This window comes from Fistularia commersonii, chromosome 6 (assembly GCF_037954325.1).
Source record: "Fistularia commersonii isolate RoL2024-O1a breed Wild chromosome 6, RoL_Fcom_v1.0, whole genome shotgun sequence".
Lineage (NCBI taxonomy): Eukaryota > Metazoa > Chordata > Actinopteri > Syngnathiformes > Fistulariidae > Fistularia > Fistularia commersonii.
Window position 1 is genome coordinate 6,485,258 of NC_141289.1, and position 18,040 is coordinate 6,503,297.

General features: G+C 46.4%; 3 protein-coding genes across 5 annotated transcripts in view; 1 reads left to right on the forward strand and 2 right to left on the reverse strand.

Annotated features, from left to right (window-relative positions):
• The window catches only part of cd99 (CD99 molecule), a 47,085-nt gene extending 37,344 nt beyond the window's left edge, over nucleotides 1–9,741 (reverse strand). The window contains exons 1-3 of one of the 2 annotated variants that reach the window (XM_086147844.1): nucleotides 9,640–9,741; nucleotides 9,364–9,498; nucleotides 6,608–6,710 (exon numbers count right to left, since the gene is read on the reverse strand). In XM_086147844.1, the coding sequence (XP_086003970.1) occupies nucleotides 6,608–6,638 (31 nt within the window). In that variant the 5' untranslated portion in view covers nucleotides 6,639–6,710; nucleotides 9,364–9,498; nucleotides 9,640–9,741. Of the gene's footprint in view, nucleotides 1–6,607; nucleotides 6,711–9,363; nucleotides 9,509–9,639 lie in introns of those variants that run through there. The other variant, XM_086147845.1, reaches the window with a different exon arrangement.
• On the forward strand, nucleotides 1,043–12,841 carry dhrsx (dehydrogenase/reductase (SDR family) X-linked). Of its 2 annotated transcripts, XM_086147842.1 has the most exons (8): nucleotides 1,112–1,217; nucleotides 3,350–3,405; nucleotides 6,675–6,782; nucleotides 8,333–8,401; nucleotides 9,410–9,511; nucleotides 9,922–10,129; nucleotides 11,060–11,267; nucleotides 11,387–12,841. In XM_086147842.1, the coding sequence occupies exons 2-8, from the start codon at nucleotides 3,399–3,401 to the stop codon at nucleotides 11,558–11,560; spliced, it is 876 nt and encodes a 291-aa protein (XP_086003968.1). In that variant the 5' UTR covers nucleotides 1,112–1,217; nucleotides 3,350–3,398; the 3' UTR covers nucleotides 11,561–12,841. The 2 variants fall into 2 exon arrangements, with proteins under 2 accessions (XP_086003967.1, XP_086003968.1); XM_086147841.1 differs by lacking the exon at nucleotides 3,350–3,405 and having other exon boundaries at nucleotides 1,043–1,217.
• Nucleotides 12,842–13,707: 866 nt separating this feature from the next.
• LOC147233236 (ankyrin repeat domain-containing protein SOWAHC-like) lies at nucleotides 13,708–17,163 on the reverse strand. Its single transcript, XM_086147848.1, has one exon. The coding sequence runs from the start codon at nucleotides 16,984–16,986 to the stop codon at nucleotides 15,418–15,420; it is 1,569 nt and encodes a 522-aa protein (XP_086003974.1). The 5' UTR covers nucleotides 16,987–17,163; the 3' UTR covers nucleotides 13,708–15,417.
• Nucleotides 17,164–18,040: the final 877 nt, after the last annotated feature.

Genomic DNA, 18,040 nt, shown 5'->3' on the forward strand with positions numbered 1-18,040 from the left:
CTATAAAGAGTGTGGGCCACTCCTGCTTTAACCCTTATGTGGTGTTTGGGTCTGTGGCCACACAGACACACACACACACACACACACACACACACACACACACACACAATCACACGCACACACACACACACACACACACACACACACACACACACACACACACACACACACACACAATCACACACACACACACATACACACACACACACACACACACACAAAAGTGAAAATGGGTCCCACAGACCTGAACCCTGAACACCACACAAGGGTTACACGTAAAATGTCATGGGAAAACCCTGTTGGGATTTGGCACCACATAAATCAAATTTGACTTCACTTGAGGGGAAAATAGGCCTTCATTGGGATCTTAGTGTCTCTGAGCACGGACAGATGTCTTCATTCACAAATTAAACTCTTTTGCACTTTGCATGGGGTCTAACGTCCTATCGTCCAGTCGGTGTTTACCTCACTTCAGCAAACCAGAGCCAAATCCCCCGTTCCCAGAATTGGACATTAAATCTGATTCTGATTCCGACAAGGGCCAAAGATCGCTATCCCAGAGATAACTCTGCGATCGTCATCGTCACACCCATGCAAGATGCTAAGCCAGAGCGGGGACCGAACTGACAGCCGTCCGCTCTACCAATTGACACTCAGTTGAAGATATGAGGATAATGTCATGAAATCTCTAACATAAAAATTAGTGTCATTTACTTTAATTTAATAAGACAAACACTTGGGCACAATTGAATAGTTACAATGTGAGATTAATGAATTTTGCTCTATTTGTAAATCGGCGGCCAGTCTATTTCTGATGAACGCTGGACAGATGGTCTTACAATTAAATCATTGTATCTCTGTTATATTCCTTTTCCTTAACAGATGGGAAATCAAGTACAGATGGAAAGTCAAGTACAATGTCATGCATTTAAGAAAACCATGACAAATTAGATTAATTCTGCCCTATTTTGTCGTCCCATGACCCAGGACCTCCGGAGGGCGGAACCTCCGCGGGAATATATACGGTACCTCGCGTTTCCTTCCGGAGCCTTTAGCGCGCAGCACACGAGGAGTCAGACAACGGAAGCGCAGCGCTGAGACGGAAGCAACAGGAAGGATGTGGCTGCTGGCTGTCTTCTTCCCCCTCGCCAGGCTGTATCTGTGCGGAATGAAAGTCCTCTTCTACCAGATGTTCAACAGCTCCTTTACGTTGCCAGGTTGGAACATATTTTCTTTACTTAATCTCTCACTCACCCGGAAACGCACTCATTTTAATGCTATCTTTAAATGCTGGTGAAGTGGGTCCAGGGGGGTGTAGCTAGCACGCCAATCTTCGACAGGGGGCATGTGAAATTCCCAGATTGGCAAATTATACTTGAAATTAGATTAAAATTAGGTTGTCTTTTCGGAGCTGTGTGCCATCTCGTCAATTCGGCGTGTATCCGGCGTGTCTTCTACTACGAAATCAGTGTTGACATCCTCGATTGCTACTATTGTTTTACGTCATGGCAACCGGACGCTGCTTGGGTAGGTGTGCATTTTTTTTAAATAAAGTCAAAGGAGTTCGGTGAGCAGCTGCCTGTCAGAAACGTAAACCAGGACCCCTGGAATAGGAAGCCAACAACGCTGCGTGTTTTCATTTGCATGTTTATTCTTTCATCTTCAAAACATCGGCGGTTTTTAAATATTCCGATACATAAACCATCTAATCTGCCTACTTGTCGAAGGGATTTGTTTTATGTGAATGAGGTGATTTAATGAATCATCCATCAGGAAAAGAAAAGGGATAGAATTAGCATCCCTTTATAGGAAGAAACAATATCTTTTCTTTTATGTCCTCTGAAAGGACCATTTATTCCTGCATGTGTTTCATACTGGAATTTTCATTCAGTTGATTATTGTACAATGTTTAGATATTTACAGATTCCTCTAGTCAAAGATCATTTGCCAAAGAGATTGATTATTGGGAATAACTTCCCTCAAATGTTTCAGCAAAGCCAATTATCAACCCAAATGAGCGTTATTGCTTTTTCCCCCCTAAAACCTACCATTTTATTTCCAAGGGTTGATTTGCTGGCTCTTCTGAAAGTGCCACAGGTCTCTCTCCCTTTGCCTTAATCGCGAAATTCAGTTCTGCATCTTTCTACTGTGGACTGTCAACACCAGTGATTCACCCCCACCACAATTCACTGTCAATGACCCCCTACAATATAGTCAACATCGGCTCTCATAAATGCAGGAGCTAATCACATGACAAAACCGATGGAGTAAAAAATAACTTGGATCGGAGCAGCCATAACTAAACCCCTGGTGTTTTGGCATCCTTTCACACAGTAGATATAGTCAATCAGTATACACATCCAGGGCCCAGAACGTAGAGCCACATCCTCAGTATTTATCGCATGGCCGCTCCTTACCAGCGACATAAAGAAAAATACCCACCGTGGTCCTTTCAAGTGGCCCGGCACATGATTGATTTGATAAGAATGGAAACAGGCACACTTCCTTTCAGACCCACCCGCTGTCCTCAGGGCTAAACCAAAACGGAAATTTGGTGTATTATGTGAGTGAAGAGTGAAGCCGTTGTATTCCCCGTGACAAAGAGGGAACTGTGTCTCCAGAGAGATCTTGGATATTCCAAACGGTTTATACTCTAGTAATCTTACCAGGAATTTCAGCTATTTTAAAACCTACTCAAGGATTATTTAGGAATCGCCATTAGTTACGAGCAACCCAAAATCAGGAGGGACTATGAAGACTCCCTTTATCATAGTTATTTTATTTTTCTAATTTGATTAAAGTGGAACCTTGGCAGCATTATGTAATCTTGAATATGTTATTATAAATGGAGTATTGATTTCATGCTTGGTTTCCACGCTCCGCTGCGTGTTTAATGCTTTAGAAACAGACTGAGGCTCAACATTCGGCATGAGCCGACGCTTGCTATGAGCTCAATTTAAATGAAGTCTGTCAATGAAAACACAGTTTCAGTTTCTTTTAAGTCGAAAATGGAGACTTGTAATTATTGAGTAACACAGCTCTCAAAGGTTATTTCCTTGTGACTGTGTTGATGCGGATCAGCCCAGGTCGACCTCCAGCTGACTTTTAGAGAAAGATTTCTATTACATGTGTTGTTTTTGTTATTCTGAAAACAAAATCAAGATATGACAGTTGAGTAGTATTTAATCCTAAAGGAACATGTAAAGGATCTTGGAAATATGATGATGCACAGTTACATCTCGATAAATGTTGTACAACCTTGTATTACTTCTGGGTCACAAAGGAAAAACTGTCCTGTGTGTTTGAACCTGTAAACATCCTCAAATTTATATTTCATTATTCCTGTCAGGTACTCAGTAAGTGAAGGAATCCGAGTGGATTGCAAACCGAGGAAACCAATGGATGGTAAAAGTTCAGGACCTTCATGCTCTGGCCTTAATCTGGTAGCGCATCCACGAGCAAAAAGCAAAGTCTGGAAATATTTTGGTTTTGACACGGATGCAGATGGGTGCATTTTACACTGGAAGCGTATATTCTGTCGCGTTTGTATGAGCCAAATCGCCTATTCCGGAAACACTTCCAATCTGTCATACCACTTAGAAAAGAATCACCCCGTAGAGTTCAGTGAATTTGTCAAGAGCAATACGGATCAGATGCGCGAGGCGTTTGCGACCGCCTTTTCCAGGATAAAGACCGAGCCGTTGGCTCCGCACATGCAGCAATCCCAGGAGATGAAATTCCGGCAGATCGTAAACCATGAGAACAAAAGACAAAACGACCTTACAATCGCCATCATCAACTTCATCTGCGAAGGGCTTTACCCTGCATCTTTAGTCGAAGAGCCTTCCTTCAAGACCTTGATGACCACCATAGATCCCGGATACACTCTGCCAAGCAAAAAAGACATGGCGGGTAAAATGCTTCCGCAGATTTATCGACATACAAGGGACACGGTCTTCAGAGAGATCTCCGGGGTTGTGAACTGCAGCGTAACTACAGACCTTTGGCAGAGCCGAACCCAGAACAGAACATACATATCGCTCTCCATGCATTCGGTTAATCATAACAGCGGGGGTGGTTTCTCCATGACCCACAAGTGCCTTAGGACCTTTGAGGTTCAAGAACATAACACAGCTGAGAACATTATCAGAGCGATGTACGAAGCCTTTGTGGAGTGGGGAATAACTCACAAAGTCATTGGCGCCACCACAAATGGTTCAGTGGACATTGTGAAGGCATGCTCCCTTTTAGAGCTCTCTGTGAAAATGCCTTGCCTTGGGCACACCATCAACCGTGCAATGGATGAAGCTTTCCAGCTACCACGCACCTGTAGCCTTCTGGAACGCTGCCGCAAACTTGTTGACCATTTCAAAGAACCAGTGATGTATATGCTAAAAGAAAAACAGACCCAGCACGGTCTTTCTCACTCTATGCTCATCACAGACAGGGGTCAGTCTTGGTTGGCCACGTTAGCGATGCTGCAAAAACTAAAAGAGCAGCAGGTCGCTATAGCTGCGGCTCTTATGGAGAGCAGCCATAATTTCAGCTTTGAGGAACCTGACTGGGCTTTGTTAGCAGGCTTGATTGAAGTTCTTCAGCCTTTTCAGGTTGTGGCAAACATGATGACTTCCTCCAGGTACCCAACCATTAGTATGGTAAGGCCTGTACTTCATATGCTCTTGAACACTAACCTCAGAACAAAGGAAGGTGACCTCAAAGAGATCAGCACGACCAAAGAGGTCATCTCCAAAGTCCTTTCCAATGCTTACTTACAAAATTCACAATTTTTGCAAGAGACTTCAACCTTCCTTGACATTGCTACTTTTTTGGATCCCCGTTACAAGAGGCTGCCATTCCTTTCTGCCCAGGAACGCTCCAAAGTTGAGAGCCACATCATCGAGGAGGCAAAAGCAGTCCTTGAGAAGCAAACGGCCGAGCAACCATGCCTGGATGATTTTTCGGTGGTGTCCGATGAACCTCAAAGCAAAAAACAGGCACTGCTGAGAGAATCGTCAACTAGCAGGTCATCACAAGACAACCCTTTGGCCGCCATATTTTGCCAGTCTGATGCAGACCAGACTCAGGAGGAGCTGCATGCTCAGGTGGTGGAGGAGCTTAGTAATTATAAATCACAGAGAGTCCTTGGTCTGAATGAAGACCCTTTGCAATGGTGGTCAAGCCATGCTATGTTATTCCCCACCCTGCCCAAGGTGATGCAGAAGTACTGGTGTGTTCCTGCCACGAGTGTCCCTTGTCATAGGATGTTCAGTTCATCGGGGACTGTTCTGTGCGGGAAGAGGAACCGCATCACCCCGGCGCTAGTCAATCAACAAGTCTTCTTGTATGAGAACTTGCGGAGCTACTATGAGCCTGAGCTGTGTGAGGATGACAATGGCTGGGAAGGAAACTTCACTGTCGGTCAGCCACTTGAGTAATTAGTTGCAAAGGTCAAGGACTTTGAAAGCATTAATTATATATCTTGTATCTTCTGAGCTGAGGTAAGCGAACACACACACCTGAGAGTCAGTGAATATCAAATTCAATTAATCTGTAGATAAAGAAAAACGATGATGCAAATGTTGAGCTTTTGCTGCTGCTCAAGAAGTGGCTCCCAAGCCTCCCTATAAAATGGGAGCTACTTTTAGAAGCCATGCGAGTGGTGTTGCGATAGTTGTTGCCTTTGTCTAAACTTAACCCTCACTGAGATCTAGCCCTTGGATTGCCATATCTGTGGTCCCCAGAGGCAGGGCAACCACTGACTTCTAACCTCAATACTCACTTCTGTTAGCATGTGTCCTAATGACAATGGTAAACCATGCCTGCTGACTTCTGCACCCTAGCATTTTGGTATGACCGAATTAGAACGCTGACTACTACAAAACACCCACCCAAAATGACTTAATATACTGTAAAAAAAACTGGCTTTTATTTATTTCAGTTGTATATGGGAACCACCATTAGCACAACTTTTTGTGTTGATTTATTGCTAAGTGAAATGTTGCTGCATGTACTTGTCTTATCATTTCAAGTTAAATGTGAACAGCACCAGCCAGCAGTAAAATGCTGTTTTCAATTCACACAGAATCCACATCCATGTATGCATTATGTCCTTTTGCACTCAGATTAATATATGGAGACCAGCCGTTGTATCATCTTGACATCCAATCAAAAGCTAAGAATTGTTGTCTTTTACAAATACAAACCTTATTTTCTTAATGCCAGATTGTTTCTTGCACTATTAATCCCGCAGATATCTGCTTTGTGTTAGTCAGGCTACATGATTACTAGATTTGAATGAGTTAGGGGGCACCTTACAATAGCTTCACATTATTAAATGGTACCATTACTAGCCTTAACTGCGGTTGGGATTTAGAAATGCTGCTCTGCTAAACACTGGTTGATGATGGTAACTTATTAATAAATATGTTGTTGCTTTATCTCGACCCATCCATGTCTCTCCTTTTACCTTTGCATGAAAAATGCTTTCGATTGTGTCCTGTGTAGATTCTCATGTGCACTTCCTGGATGTCATTCCCTCATGGATTCAAGTGATAGGCCATGTCTTCTCCAAAAATCGATTGGATGCAAAGAAAGCTGACCGTCTCACCTGGCGACTTCCAGAAGGGTCCAAAGTACATCCTGTTCTCATGTGGTCCCTCTCTCCTCCCATACAGTCATTCCCAAGCAGAATGGAAGGGTTGCCATTGTGACTGGGGGTACAAGAGGAATGGGTTATGAGACAGCAAGACACCTGGCAAGACTTGGCATGCATGTTATCATAGGTAGGCCACTGTGCGGTCACATGTCTTCACTCAGCTATAACACTTTTCAGAATCAGAGCACTTTGTCGATCTCCAAGGGGAAATTGCTTGGATTTTTGGAATGCCTGTCATGCTAGTGCTCCAAATTCTCTTCAGGTATTTCACTCTCTCATTAGCAATGCAAGACTGAAATGTCCTTGGGAATCAGACTGGTCTCTTCTTGTTCAGTTTTGGAGTAAATAGATCAAAATGTTATCAATCACTGGTTGGGGTGATCAGGCTGTCATCGGCAAAACCATTGGAATGAATGTGAGGGGCCAGACTGACCTCATGTAGACATGTCATGTAGAATGATCTCAGCAAAGGTTAGTGTTAAATGACCAAAAAAAGAAAATCTAACATTTAATTTAAAAAAAATTACTTTAAAAAAAAATTACATCAGAATGCAGTCTGATGATGAATTTGCCTTTTAATTGTCTCGTGTTGTCATCCAAGTAATCTATCTCTGTCACAAAACAGCTTTGAATCATAACCAAACCCTTATTGGAAAGAACAGATGGGCTTCTGATTAGAGGGATAGACTGAGAGCCAGGAGGCTCATTCATGCTCATGTCATGTACATAAACAGGCACGTCTGTTTCAAACATCACTGGCCACATGCTCACTGGTTTTTAGACAATGTTTCCACCAGAGGGTGTTGCAGAGTCCACTTCAGAGTTCCTCCTGTTTCAGACAATAGCAAATATGCAGTGGTGAAGGAGCTACTGATAATGCACATTGTAAGAAAGAGGCAGCAAGGTAGTATTTAAAAACATGGCGGCATGTGGATATAGAATTCTTCTCCCTGGTCATACTGGCGCTGCATTGTCTTCTCTGTTCTGTTGCCAGTCACACTTGAACATACTGTGCAACACTGCCCCCACGACTTCCAATGGTACTGCTGCATTTGGCTATGCATACTCAAACGTACAGAATACCCAGGATATTAAGGCAAATGTCAGACCTGAGTCTCCATCTGTATTTGAATTTAACATTGAGCATGAATGAGCCTTGATGTGGGGGGAAAAAAACAAGGTCTGGTGTTTTTTACACGTGACCTTTAAAAGAGACTTACAGGTTTGGGAATGCAAATATTGTGAAAGCGGTGACGTAAACGTGAGCTCAGCCCAGTGAAAACCAAAACAGAACATGTCCAAAGTCCCTCTAAAATGCACGCTTCAGAAGTAATCCTCTTTTCAAGGCTTTTCCTGCGAGTGAATGAGCTTTTATTCTAGCATTAGCTTCGACTTTACAACTTAAAACCAAGAGGTATTTTGTTTTCTTTGGAAGCTGAGAGTTGTTACGTGCTATGAGTGCTTCACGTCACACACTAAAGCTGTAGATACTCTCATCATAGTCTGGTTATTGAATTAATATCATTTATCAGTTATTCACAGGCTAGTGCATGTATCTGAATGTTTAGGACATTTTAAAAGAGAAATAAAATTAGCCAGTGTTTTTGAGAGAATTTGGGGGATGGAACTCTGCCGGACCTCTGCCCACCAAGCTTCTCTGATCTTCATCACCTCCAGCTGGGAACGAGAGGGAAGAGGGCGCGGACGCCGCTGACAGGATCAACGAAGAGTGCGACAAAGGGAAAGGTAACTCAGCCTCGGCCTCCAGGGTCACACTCCTCTTTGCTACCTCCTCTAGCCAAAGCTTCAAAACACAAACTGAACTTCGCAAGAACACGCTTTCAAATTTGACGTTTAGGGAAACAGGAAAGGGTGAAACCTTAGAGATTTTTTATTGGAAAGAGCCTGCAAATCTGACCGACTTCCAATCGTACACTTAGTATTCAGTACTGCAGTTCTGTTGTCAGCCGTCTGCGCTAATGTCTCAGAACACTTAAAAAAAAAATGCATATAAACCTTCCAACTGGTCTTTATAATGTAAGGTCTAAGGTCATAAACCAACATAAACGTAAAACTGTTAGTGAGTACTGTGCAGTGCTGTGAGTACAGCTCGTGCAACCACCGATGGTAGCACTGCATGCAGCATTAAATATTCAGTGATTTAAAGATGATAAAATATTCACTGTATGTATATGCAGGGAATCCCTGATAGGGAAATGCTTAATCTCTTCCTTAAAGACATCCAGGTGCATCAACATTTGATGCGTGTGCTACCCACCTTAATCTTTCTCTAGCCAGGTGTGGAAGTCACACCTGTTACAAATGTGATCAGCAGGCATCATTTGTCACCATTGGCTAATATTACTTGAAAGTGGGCCAATGGGCTCCTAGAAAGCGCACGTTTGTCTGTGGCTCGTAGATTGAAAGCACCACAGACAGTAATAAGCAATAACCTGGTTTTGCAATGGATATATGATATAAGCTTCAGCTGATTATGAGTGACATAATTACTGAGTAGAAGATACAGTCTCAGTACAACAGGCCTCTTAATTAATGCAAACTAAATCAACTGTATATTAAATATCACATCTGAGTTTCATCCATATTCGGTCGCTAAAATCAAGGATTCAAGATCCAACATTTGACAGTATCCTCCAGCAGCAATCAGTGACCCTGCACAGCACTTGTGTTCCCAGATGAGTATTCACCTTCTGGCAGGAAGATCTGATCCCATCTTCTCCCTGCCCTTGCCAGCGGAGTTTGTCTTCCTGGACCTGACCTCCCTGAAGTCGGTGCGATGGTTCGCTCAGGCATTCAAGAGCAGAGGTCTCCCCCTCCACGTTCTGGTCAACAATGGTAAGTTGTAACAAGTATATATAGAATTCATGGAACATGTCATTGTTCAAGTGGTTGCTGTAAAATTATTGCTGTAAATCCACCGTTTTCCTGTTATTCAACATCAGAAGTTGAAGGGAAAGACAAACCTTCAGTTTGGAAAAACCTCCCTTCGCCTCCCCAGAGGCAAAAAACAAAATCGAAACGTCTTGTTTTCCTTGAAACGCTCTGAGCTTCTTTGCCTGTGAACAGAGCGATGGAAAATGGAAAGCTGAGAGCCTACAGCGCCCTCCTGTGTCATGTTGGTGCAAATAACGTTGTCCACTCATGCTCTTTGTGTACTTGTCACATCTCCGGCTGCTACACTGCGCAGTCGTCTCGTTGTTCTGAACTATTGACCGCACCTGATAAGTTCTCATCGCCGTCCTCAGCTGGGACCATGCTGGTGCCCGAGAGAAAGACGGAGGACGGCTTCGAGTTTCACTTCTGCTTGAACTACCTGGGCCACTTCCTGCTCACCAACCTGCTGCTGGACACACTGAAGAAGTCCGGACGGCCCGGCTGCTGCTCACGCATCGTCAACATGTCCTCTGCCACGCACTACGCCGGCATCATCATGATGGACGACCTGAACAGGAGGTGAGGTTGACGAGTAGAGATGAGAAGGTGTGACTTTGGCTCCCAAAGCAAGCGGGTCTAACCCCGGTCCGGGGCGGTCCAGTATCCATGGCCGACCTGCAGGGGCCGACTGATGTACATACCGTCGGCTCACCCTAATGTGAACAATTGAACTGGACACTCTTCTTCCGTGCCACATAGTTCGCGTCTCCCCTCATAGCAACCTTCCAAATCCACAGCATACAGACAGATCCAGACCCACCTCCTCATGCCAAGCATTCAGAAGACACAGGACACGGTCGGGTTCCTCTAAATTCGCCTCAAATTAAAAGCCTGACGACAGATAAACAAGCAGGAGATAGTTTGAGCAAGAGCGGTGTCTTTGTCTGGACGACAGAGTGAATCTGCAGCCACATTTAACCTCATGCACACAAAAATAGCTTCATTCCCATCTTTCATGGAGATGAAGGAGCAGAACAGGTTGCAGAGGCTTAGATCAGGAGTTCACCTTGTATATGAGAAGTGCTAAGTGTACAGTATATCAGGTGCCCAGAAGATCTGAAAATGGGTTTGTGGAGAGCTGAACAGCTGAGAAGCATAGAGGGCTAGACAGGAGGCAAAGGTGGAGATGTGGAGGTTCTCTTTGGATCAAGAGGGAGTTCATCAGAGGGACAGCATGTGTTAGATGTTCTGGAGATGAGGTCAGACTGAGATGGTTTGGATACAGACAGAGGAGGGTTGGTGAAGATCTGGTGAAAGATGCTGAGGTTGGAGCTGCCATGCAGGAGGTCTAGAGGAAGGAGGTTTATGGATAGAGGGAAAGAAGACAGGAAATTTGTTGGTGTGAAATGCTTAGATGGAGGGAGATGATAGTCTGAGGAAACCCCTGAAGGGGTCAGCCCAAAGGGGAAGAGGATGTCTCACCAGAATCCCCTCCTTCTCCTTCTGCAGGGACTGCTACAGCTCCCACGGCGCCTATGCCCAAAGCAAGCTGGCTCTTGTCCTGTTCACCTACTACCTCCAGGAGCAGCTGACAGCTGGTGGCTTCTCCGTCACTGTCAACGCGGTGGACCCCGGCATGGTGGACACGGCGCTGTACGACAACCTGTGGAGCCTCGCGCAGGCGCTCAAGAGGCCAGTGGCCAAGATCCTCTTTAGGGTACGTCGGAGGGCGGGGTGTTCTCAGATTCTGAGACCCGTGTTCTCAGATTATGCCGGAGAAGAACATCCCTGCATGTTTTACTGGTTTAGTGATACCTGTGTCTTCTCCACCAACAGACTCCAGCGGAAGGAGCCTCTGTTAGCATCTACGCCGCTGCCGCCTCGGAACTAGAGGGCGTGGGCGCCTGCTACCTGTACAATGGCCAGAAGACCGAGTCGGCCTACGACTCCTATGACCTGGAGCTGCAGGCTGAGCTGTGGAAAAAGAGCTGCCGGCTGGTGGGCCTCTAGAGGAACGACAGGTTTGACCCCATGCCTGCTGCAGATCCGCCCTCCAGATGGTCAGGAGGGGGGGGTCTGTTCCAGCCCAACCACAGAGGCTCTTCTTCACATCATCGGTGGAAAACACGAACGCTTAATTGTATCTGCTCAGCAGCAAAGATGTGTCTGAGAAGTAAACAAATTGATGGAGATTCACCCGTAGCCTTAAGAATGGCCATTAAAGACAGCAGTTAGACACACACAACCCCTGTCTTAACTTACCACTTTTATTTTTTATTTCTATTACCCTTCTTGTTATTTTAATTGTAAGAGGAGTATCAGCCTGAATGAGAAGGAGGGTGGAGAAGACAATCAGAGGGACAGTACATGTTATTTTTCTAGAGATAAAAAGTCAGACTGGGAGGGTTTGGACATGAACAGAGGAGGGATGGTGGGGTTCTGGGTTGAAGGATGCTGAGATTGGAGGTCTAGAGAAGGACCTGGACTTAGGGAAAGAGAGCAGAAAAGGAGAGGATAAGAAGGAGGGAGATGATTGGCTATGGTGACCCCTGAAGGGAGCAGCCCAAAGGACAAGAAGAATTGTTGTCATTATGTCTGTGAAGGTCCTCAGCCCTCCAAGTCCTGGTTGGTTGTTGTCAGATATTGGAGATGTTCCTCAGTCCATTCAACACAAGATTTTTAAGAATAAGAATAACTTTATTTATCCTCAAGGAAATTGTTGTGCCAGAGTTTCAAGTAAAACATAGCAATAATAGATAATAGTTGGAAGGAGGGAGAATAAGAAATACAAATAAAATATAAAGTGTCAAAGTCAAGGCTATAAAGTGTTTTAAGGTCTTTAAAAGTACAAAGATTTGAACTTTTAACAATGACGAATTTAATCCCTTTGTCCAAAAACCCATCGTATGTCTGATGTAAGATTTTATTAACAAGCGTCTTTGAAGCTCAAGATGGAGTTGTGAGTCTCATTGTGACCACCAAACAAGACGTCAGAAACCCAATGAAGAGCACTTTCATGCACATTTCTATTTCCTGCTCCCGTAAATCTGCACTTTAGCATATCTATGATGGACCTTCTGGGTTCTCCTCTGGTTCCTTAACATTGTCTGGTGTTAATCTGTGTTGTATGAAGCTCAGTGGTAGAGCGCATGCCTCCGATGTATGAGGTCATCCCGGCATCTCCACTGTAAGTCGCTTTAGATAAAAGCGTCTGCCAAATGACTGTAATGTAATGTAATTGTCTCTGTGAGGCTGATACTCTGAATAAAGCACTTAGAGCCTTTAACCTACTGCCAGTGGCCTCATTTCCCTTTCTGGTGACCTTGTCTGCTCCTTGGCTGCTTCTCACACACTCACTCACTCTGGTCTGAAGGTCTCCAAGTTGGATGTCTAGCAGAGCGGGTAAGGGATAACGCCCCCCCCCGCTGGGCTGGTCCGGAAATGCCCACTGAACCGTGGAGAGGCGCTTTTCAGGCTCTGAATTATGGTCTGGTCATCGATGTTGCCATGGGGATTAAGAAGTTCATGTTCCTTGGTCCCTTAAAAAACACTTGATGAAGCACATGAAGCTTATATATATATATATACTGTACACACTGTATATATACATTGTACACTTTATATTTATGTATACACAACACAATGTGTATATACTCTATGTTTTGTACACATTGTGTATATGTACTCTGTACACACTATATGTATATATATGTATGTGTGTGTGTGTGTGTGTATATATATATATATATATATATACTGCACACTGCATGTATGAACTTTGCATACTGTATAAAAACACATCATATTGTGTATATTTCTATATACTGTGTATTCACTGTAAAAACTATACATTGTCCCTACATGCTGCTCATTGTAATATATACACTACATATATATATATATATATATATATATATATATATGCTGTACACTCTCTATAAACACTGTACATACTGTTTATATTTTGTATATATACACTACACATTCTTTGTTCCACATTCCTGCAATATTTCTAATCCCTATGTGTGACCAGATCTGGCTGATTAGGCTCATTCAGACACAAATGTGAAGCACTGACACCCCTCCATCCCTTCAGGCCTCGCTGACGGATTCACCTCCTAAATCAGACTTCCATAAAATAAAACCCAGGCACATCAAACTGAAAAAGGAAGCAGGATTTATTGACTGTTTATAAAAATAACTGCATAGTAATGATTTCCACAGCCAGGTAACATTACAGTGACATTTCCCTTAAGCGGAGAGAATTCCTGGCTAGCTGATCTGAGCCACTCTGTGACGTCCGGATCTTTTTTTCCCAACAGACGGGAATTTGCTGACATCGAAGTCCTTTGAAAAATAATGAACCTCCCAAACTAATATCCTGCGGCAGGCCGGCGGTCAGGCCAGGCACCATCTGTCATTCTTTTCAGCACAGAAATTAATTCTAGGTGCGAATCTGCTTTTAGTCTATTCCACCCGGACCTTCTCACACACTGATATATTTACACAGTAACTATTGTGTGACTAACTGAGGTGAGAGGAACACTGATAGAGCTTTACACCACCAAGGTTAGATTTTGGAGCTGAAGTTAAGCTGCGGTTGAGGCACATCTGCAACTGTCACCATTTTTATTCAACGTCCAATATGGCCATTTTAACTATTGCAAAGTTTCACGTTATTTAAAAGCCAGCAGCACCTTCTGTGCATTGTGTGTGTCCCGTTCTCCATGGAAATGTTTGAAGGTATCGTCCTCATGAGATGGTGGTAAAGATATATTTGGCAGGCGTCCGTCAGCATGCCATCGCATGATCACCAACGCAGGCTGATTCCAGAAAAGTTTTTTTTAATTATGTGTTTTTGGATAACAGTGTGAGTTGTTGTTACCATGGGTACGACCCGACCTCCACCAGCCAACCCAGTGGTTTCCATTCAATGATGACGGCGAACAGCACTGTGATTAGGGCTTTTTTCTCTTTCTTTTTTTAAACTCTGAGATTAATTTTTTTTTTCTCTTCCGCAGACTGTCCTCAAAAATTACACAGCAGGAGGGTAAATTACAGACACTCCTGTTTTAAAGAAGCGGGGCGGCCTGGAGGCCTCTCGGGTCGTGAGCCGTGTGCCCGGGCAAGACATAACACGCCACTGAGTAGGTGTGTGTTTCCGTGACGCAGAGGAAATGAGGCCAAAGGTCATGAGATGTTGTCTTTGTGAGAGGTGACCCGGTTACTTTCACCTAACCTGGAAATCATGAAGAACCGAGTCAACCTCCAACGGAGACACGTGACGTCAAACCCAATCCAGATTACAGGCTGTGGGTCAAGAGGCTTAAGCATTAGCTTGGCGGGCGGAGGCGTACGGGTGGCGTCTCTCACTCACAGACGGAGAGTTCAAGTCAGTGTCGGAGGAATTTGTTCACTCGAAACTTCTTGAACAGTGACGGTCACGGGATGAATTAGCACACAGAATGAGGGCGTGTCCACAGCCATGGCAGCAAAACACTGTGTGTGTGTGAGTGGAGGAGTGAAGATGATTCTTCTGGTCTTATTGTTGTTCAACAACCTTTAAAGGTCTAACAGCTGAAAGAAATGACACACTGTTGTTTACGGTCACCCCCCTCACATGCACACACACACAGACTGATACACACCCACCACTCTGCAGAGGTCTGCTCACACCCACATATCTGGAAAGATAGAACTTGAAAGCTGAGTTCAAGTAAATATGCACTAGCGGGTCCACCAGAGGGTCTAAGACAAGAGAAGCTAGCAGCAACCATCTTCTGCCCCGCAGATGTAGCACTTCCATGCTCTTCATGCTCCTCCCTGTTCCTCCTGCTGTCCAGTACCTGGTAACCCTCAGGTCAACGTCACCCAAAGAAATGAGTCTTGGGCCTGGACCTAAGAGAACCTTTCCTGGGTTCATCCAGCTCCTCTTTGTCACGGAACGAGGTGCTATGGACGAGCATGGACGTCCTGTGCCGAAGCTTCTGCAGCTTTGGCTTCAGTCTGCCAAAGGAAGAGTTCCGCCTCAGGAGCTTCTCCCCGTTCCAGACGCCCCCGTCCGTGGCTTCACAATCGCCGGAGTTAAGGAGCCTTAGGTTGGACTGGAGAACCTTGGAGAACCTCCAGCGGCTGGCATCCCTGGAATCCTCCTTCTCTGAGGCAGGCCGCTCCCCAATGATATCCCTGATGTCCATGCCGGCGTCTTGGGCCAGGTATTGGCAGGCCTTCTTCCCGCTGTAGTCCCGGACCTCCACATCGGCGTCGTAGGCCCCGACCAGCAGCTTCACCACCTCCAGGTGGTTATGCATGGTGGCCACGTGCAGCGGTGTGTAGCCGCTGCTGGAGCGGACATCCACACTGACGGGCACGTGGTGACGCCGGGCAAAGTTGAGGATGGTAGCCAGGAGCTCCGGGTTGCCATGCTTGGCAGCCCAGTGCAGGCAGGTGAAGCCAGTGATGAAGTCCTTCCTGAGGATGAGGCTGGGCTCGGTGCTGAGGAGCTGCTGGAGGCCCCCCCACTCCCCGTCGGAGGCGCACAGCATCCACTCGTGTTCCACCGGGTCAAGGGTCACTGAGGCCCGGTCCTCCTCCAGGCTGCAGGAAGCCAGGGAGGCGTCGTCGCCGTCGCTCCTGGAGGAAAGGTGCGCGGAGCCGCGCAACACCAAGCTCCTCCTCACCTGCGAGGAACTGTGCATCATGGCTCGGAGGAAGTGTCTGCGGCTGCCGCGGGGTGTCCCGGCGCCTTCGCTGTCACACAGGCTCCCGGTCTCCGCCTGGCCTCCGTCGTCGCTGTCGGGTCCTGGTGGATCCGCCTCCGGCCCGGGGAGCGGCCCCGGCGGCGCGGATACGCGCTCCTCCGTTGGGACCAGCGACGCTTTTATCACGGTTATCTCCGGGACCGTACGCCCCCCGTCTCGGGTTCGCCCGGGGTCGCTCCCAAACCACAAGCTCCCGGTGTTGCCCATCTCCGCGCTGCCGTCGCTGCGTCTGCTCGTTAAGATGGTCGCGGCGGAGACGTGACGCGGAAATCTCACCTGGCTGTCACTTCCGTAACCTGAGCTAGGTGAGGCGCCGGCCGGCTCCTCCTCATCTTCAGCAGGAGCCTGGTCCGGAGGGGCCCGGTCCGGACTCGGCGGCTTCCGGTTTGGACCCAGAGTATCTGGGTCCGAACTTGGCGGCTCCGGGGCTGGATCCGGGGGCCCCTTCGTGCCACGGAACTTCTTCCGCAGGCAGACATACTTCACGCCGCCCTCCGTCTTCACGAAGGCCACCCCGTCCACGTAGCCCTTGAAGCGCTCCCGGGCGGCCGCCTTCCCTCGCGGCTCCTCCGGGAACGCCGCCCGGAAGTGAGCCATGAACTCGGCATTGCTGACGCGGGGCCCACGGGCCCGCAGGAAGTCCAGCACGGCGCGCTGGCTGCACTCGGCGGCCATCGGGAACACCGGGACGGCTGGATGGTAGCTTTTGCCGGCCGGCTGCGTCGGGGCAGAGCCTTCCCCCGGTTGTGGAGGCGCGGCTCGGCGGGCGGAGCGGCTGCCGGAGCCCAGCCGGACTCCGGTGACGCGCTGCCTCTCCCCGCGCTTTGACCGCGGCGTCCGGGCCGCCTAGCAACCGAAGCCCCGCCGGACCATACCATTTAGCCAACGGGGGGCATCGAAATTTAACGTTGCAACCACGCTTTGCGAAAACTCCAAAAGTCAACTTTCTCGATGGGAGGCTAAACAACAAATAGCGGCGTTAAAATGAAAATCATAAAAGTTAAATAGAAGTCTGGATTTTTCAGCACACATCCGATTCCCACCCCCCCTCATTCTGCAGCGGGCTGTTGCAGTCCATGTTTATTTACATGGAAAACAGGTGTGCAGGATAACCTGACCTCATCACATGGTTCCTTGATGAAGGGTGGAGACTTATTAGGAATTAGATCGTGAATTAAAACGTGCTTATGCTGCAAATAATCGGAATGTTTTCTGTCAACAACAAATTTGTTTATCTTTTATTATATTATTTTTGCCTACATTACAACATATGATAAAACTGTATCTAGTGGTATCCTGTGTCCGATCATCCTTCTCCCTGATCCTCACCATCCCTCCTCTGTCCATCTCCAAGCCATCTGACTTTTAGTTCCAGGACATCTAACATGTGCTGTCTCTCTGATTGGCTCATTCCTGATCCTCTCCAACCTCCACATCTTCATATCTGATGTTTCCTCCTCTCCCCAGTATTTCCTAACCAGACAACATGACTGCTCTCACCTCCATATTCAACACTGTTCCTTTTATTCTGGCTTATACTCTTTTCTCCACCTCTTCCCCATCCTCCATTGCAATGGACTGATGACTCTCAGTAATTTAACTCCCCCACTTTTTCCATTTCCATTCATGTAGCTCTCAGCTCCAGCCGAGTCCCCCTCATCCAATTGAATGCGATGGCCAGCAGGCGCTGCCTTGTAATGCAGCAACCCTCTTTGTCCGCTAGAGGGGA

Excerpts from the sequence above, each read along its gene's own strand:
- dhrsx (XM_086147841.1), top strand. The coding sequence starts at position 1,118 with ATGTGGCTGCTGGCTGTCTTCTTCCCCCTCGCCAGGCTGTATCTGTGC. Across the intron at positions 9,512-9,921 it reads CCACGTTCTGGTCAACAATG|CTGGGACCATGCTGGTGCCC; the intron begins GTAAGTTGTAAC and ends CGCCGTCCTCAG. Across the intron at positions 11,268-11,386 it reads TGGCCAAGATCCTCTTTAGG|ACTCCAGCGGAAGGAGCCTC; the intron begins GTACGTCGGAGG and ends CTCCACCAACAG.
- LOC147233236 (XM_086147848.1), bottom strand. The coding sequence starts at position 16,986 with ATGGCCGCCGAGTGCAGCCAGCGCGCCGTGCTGGACTTCCTGCGGGCC.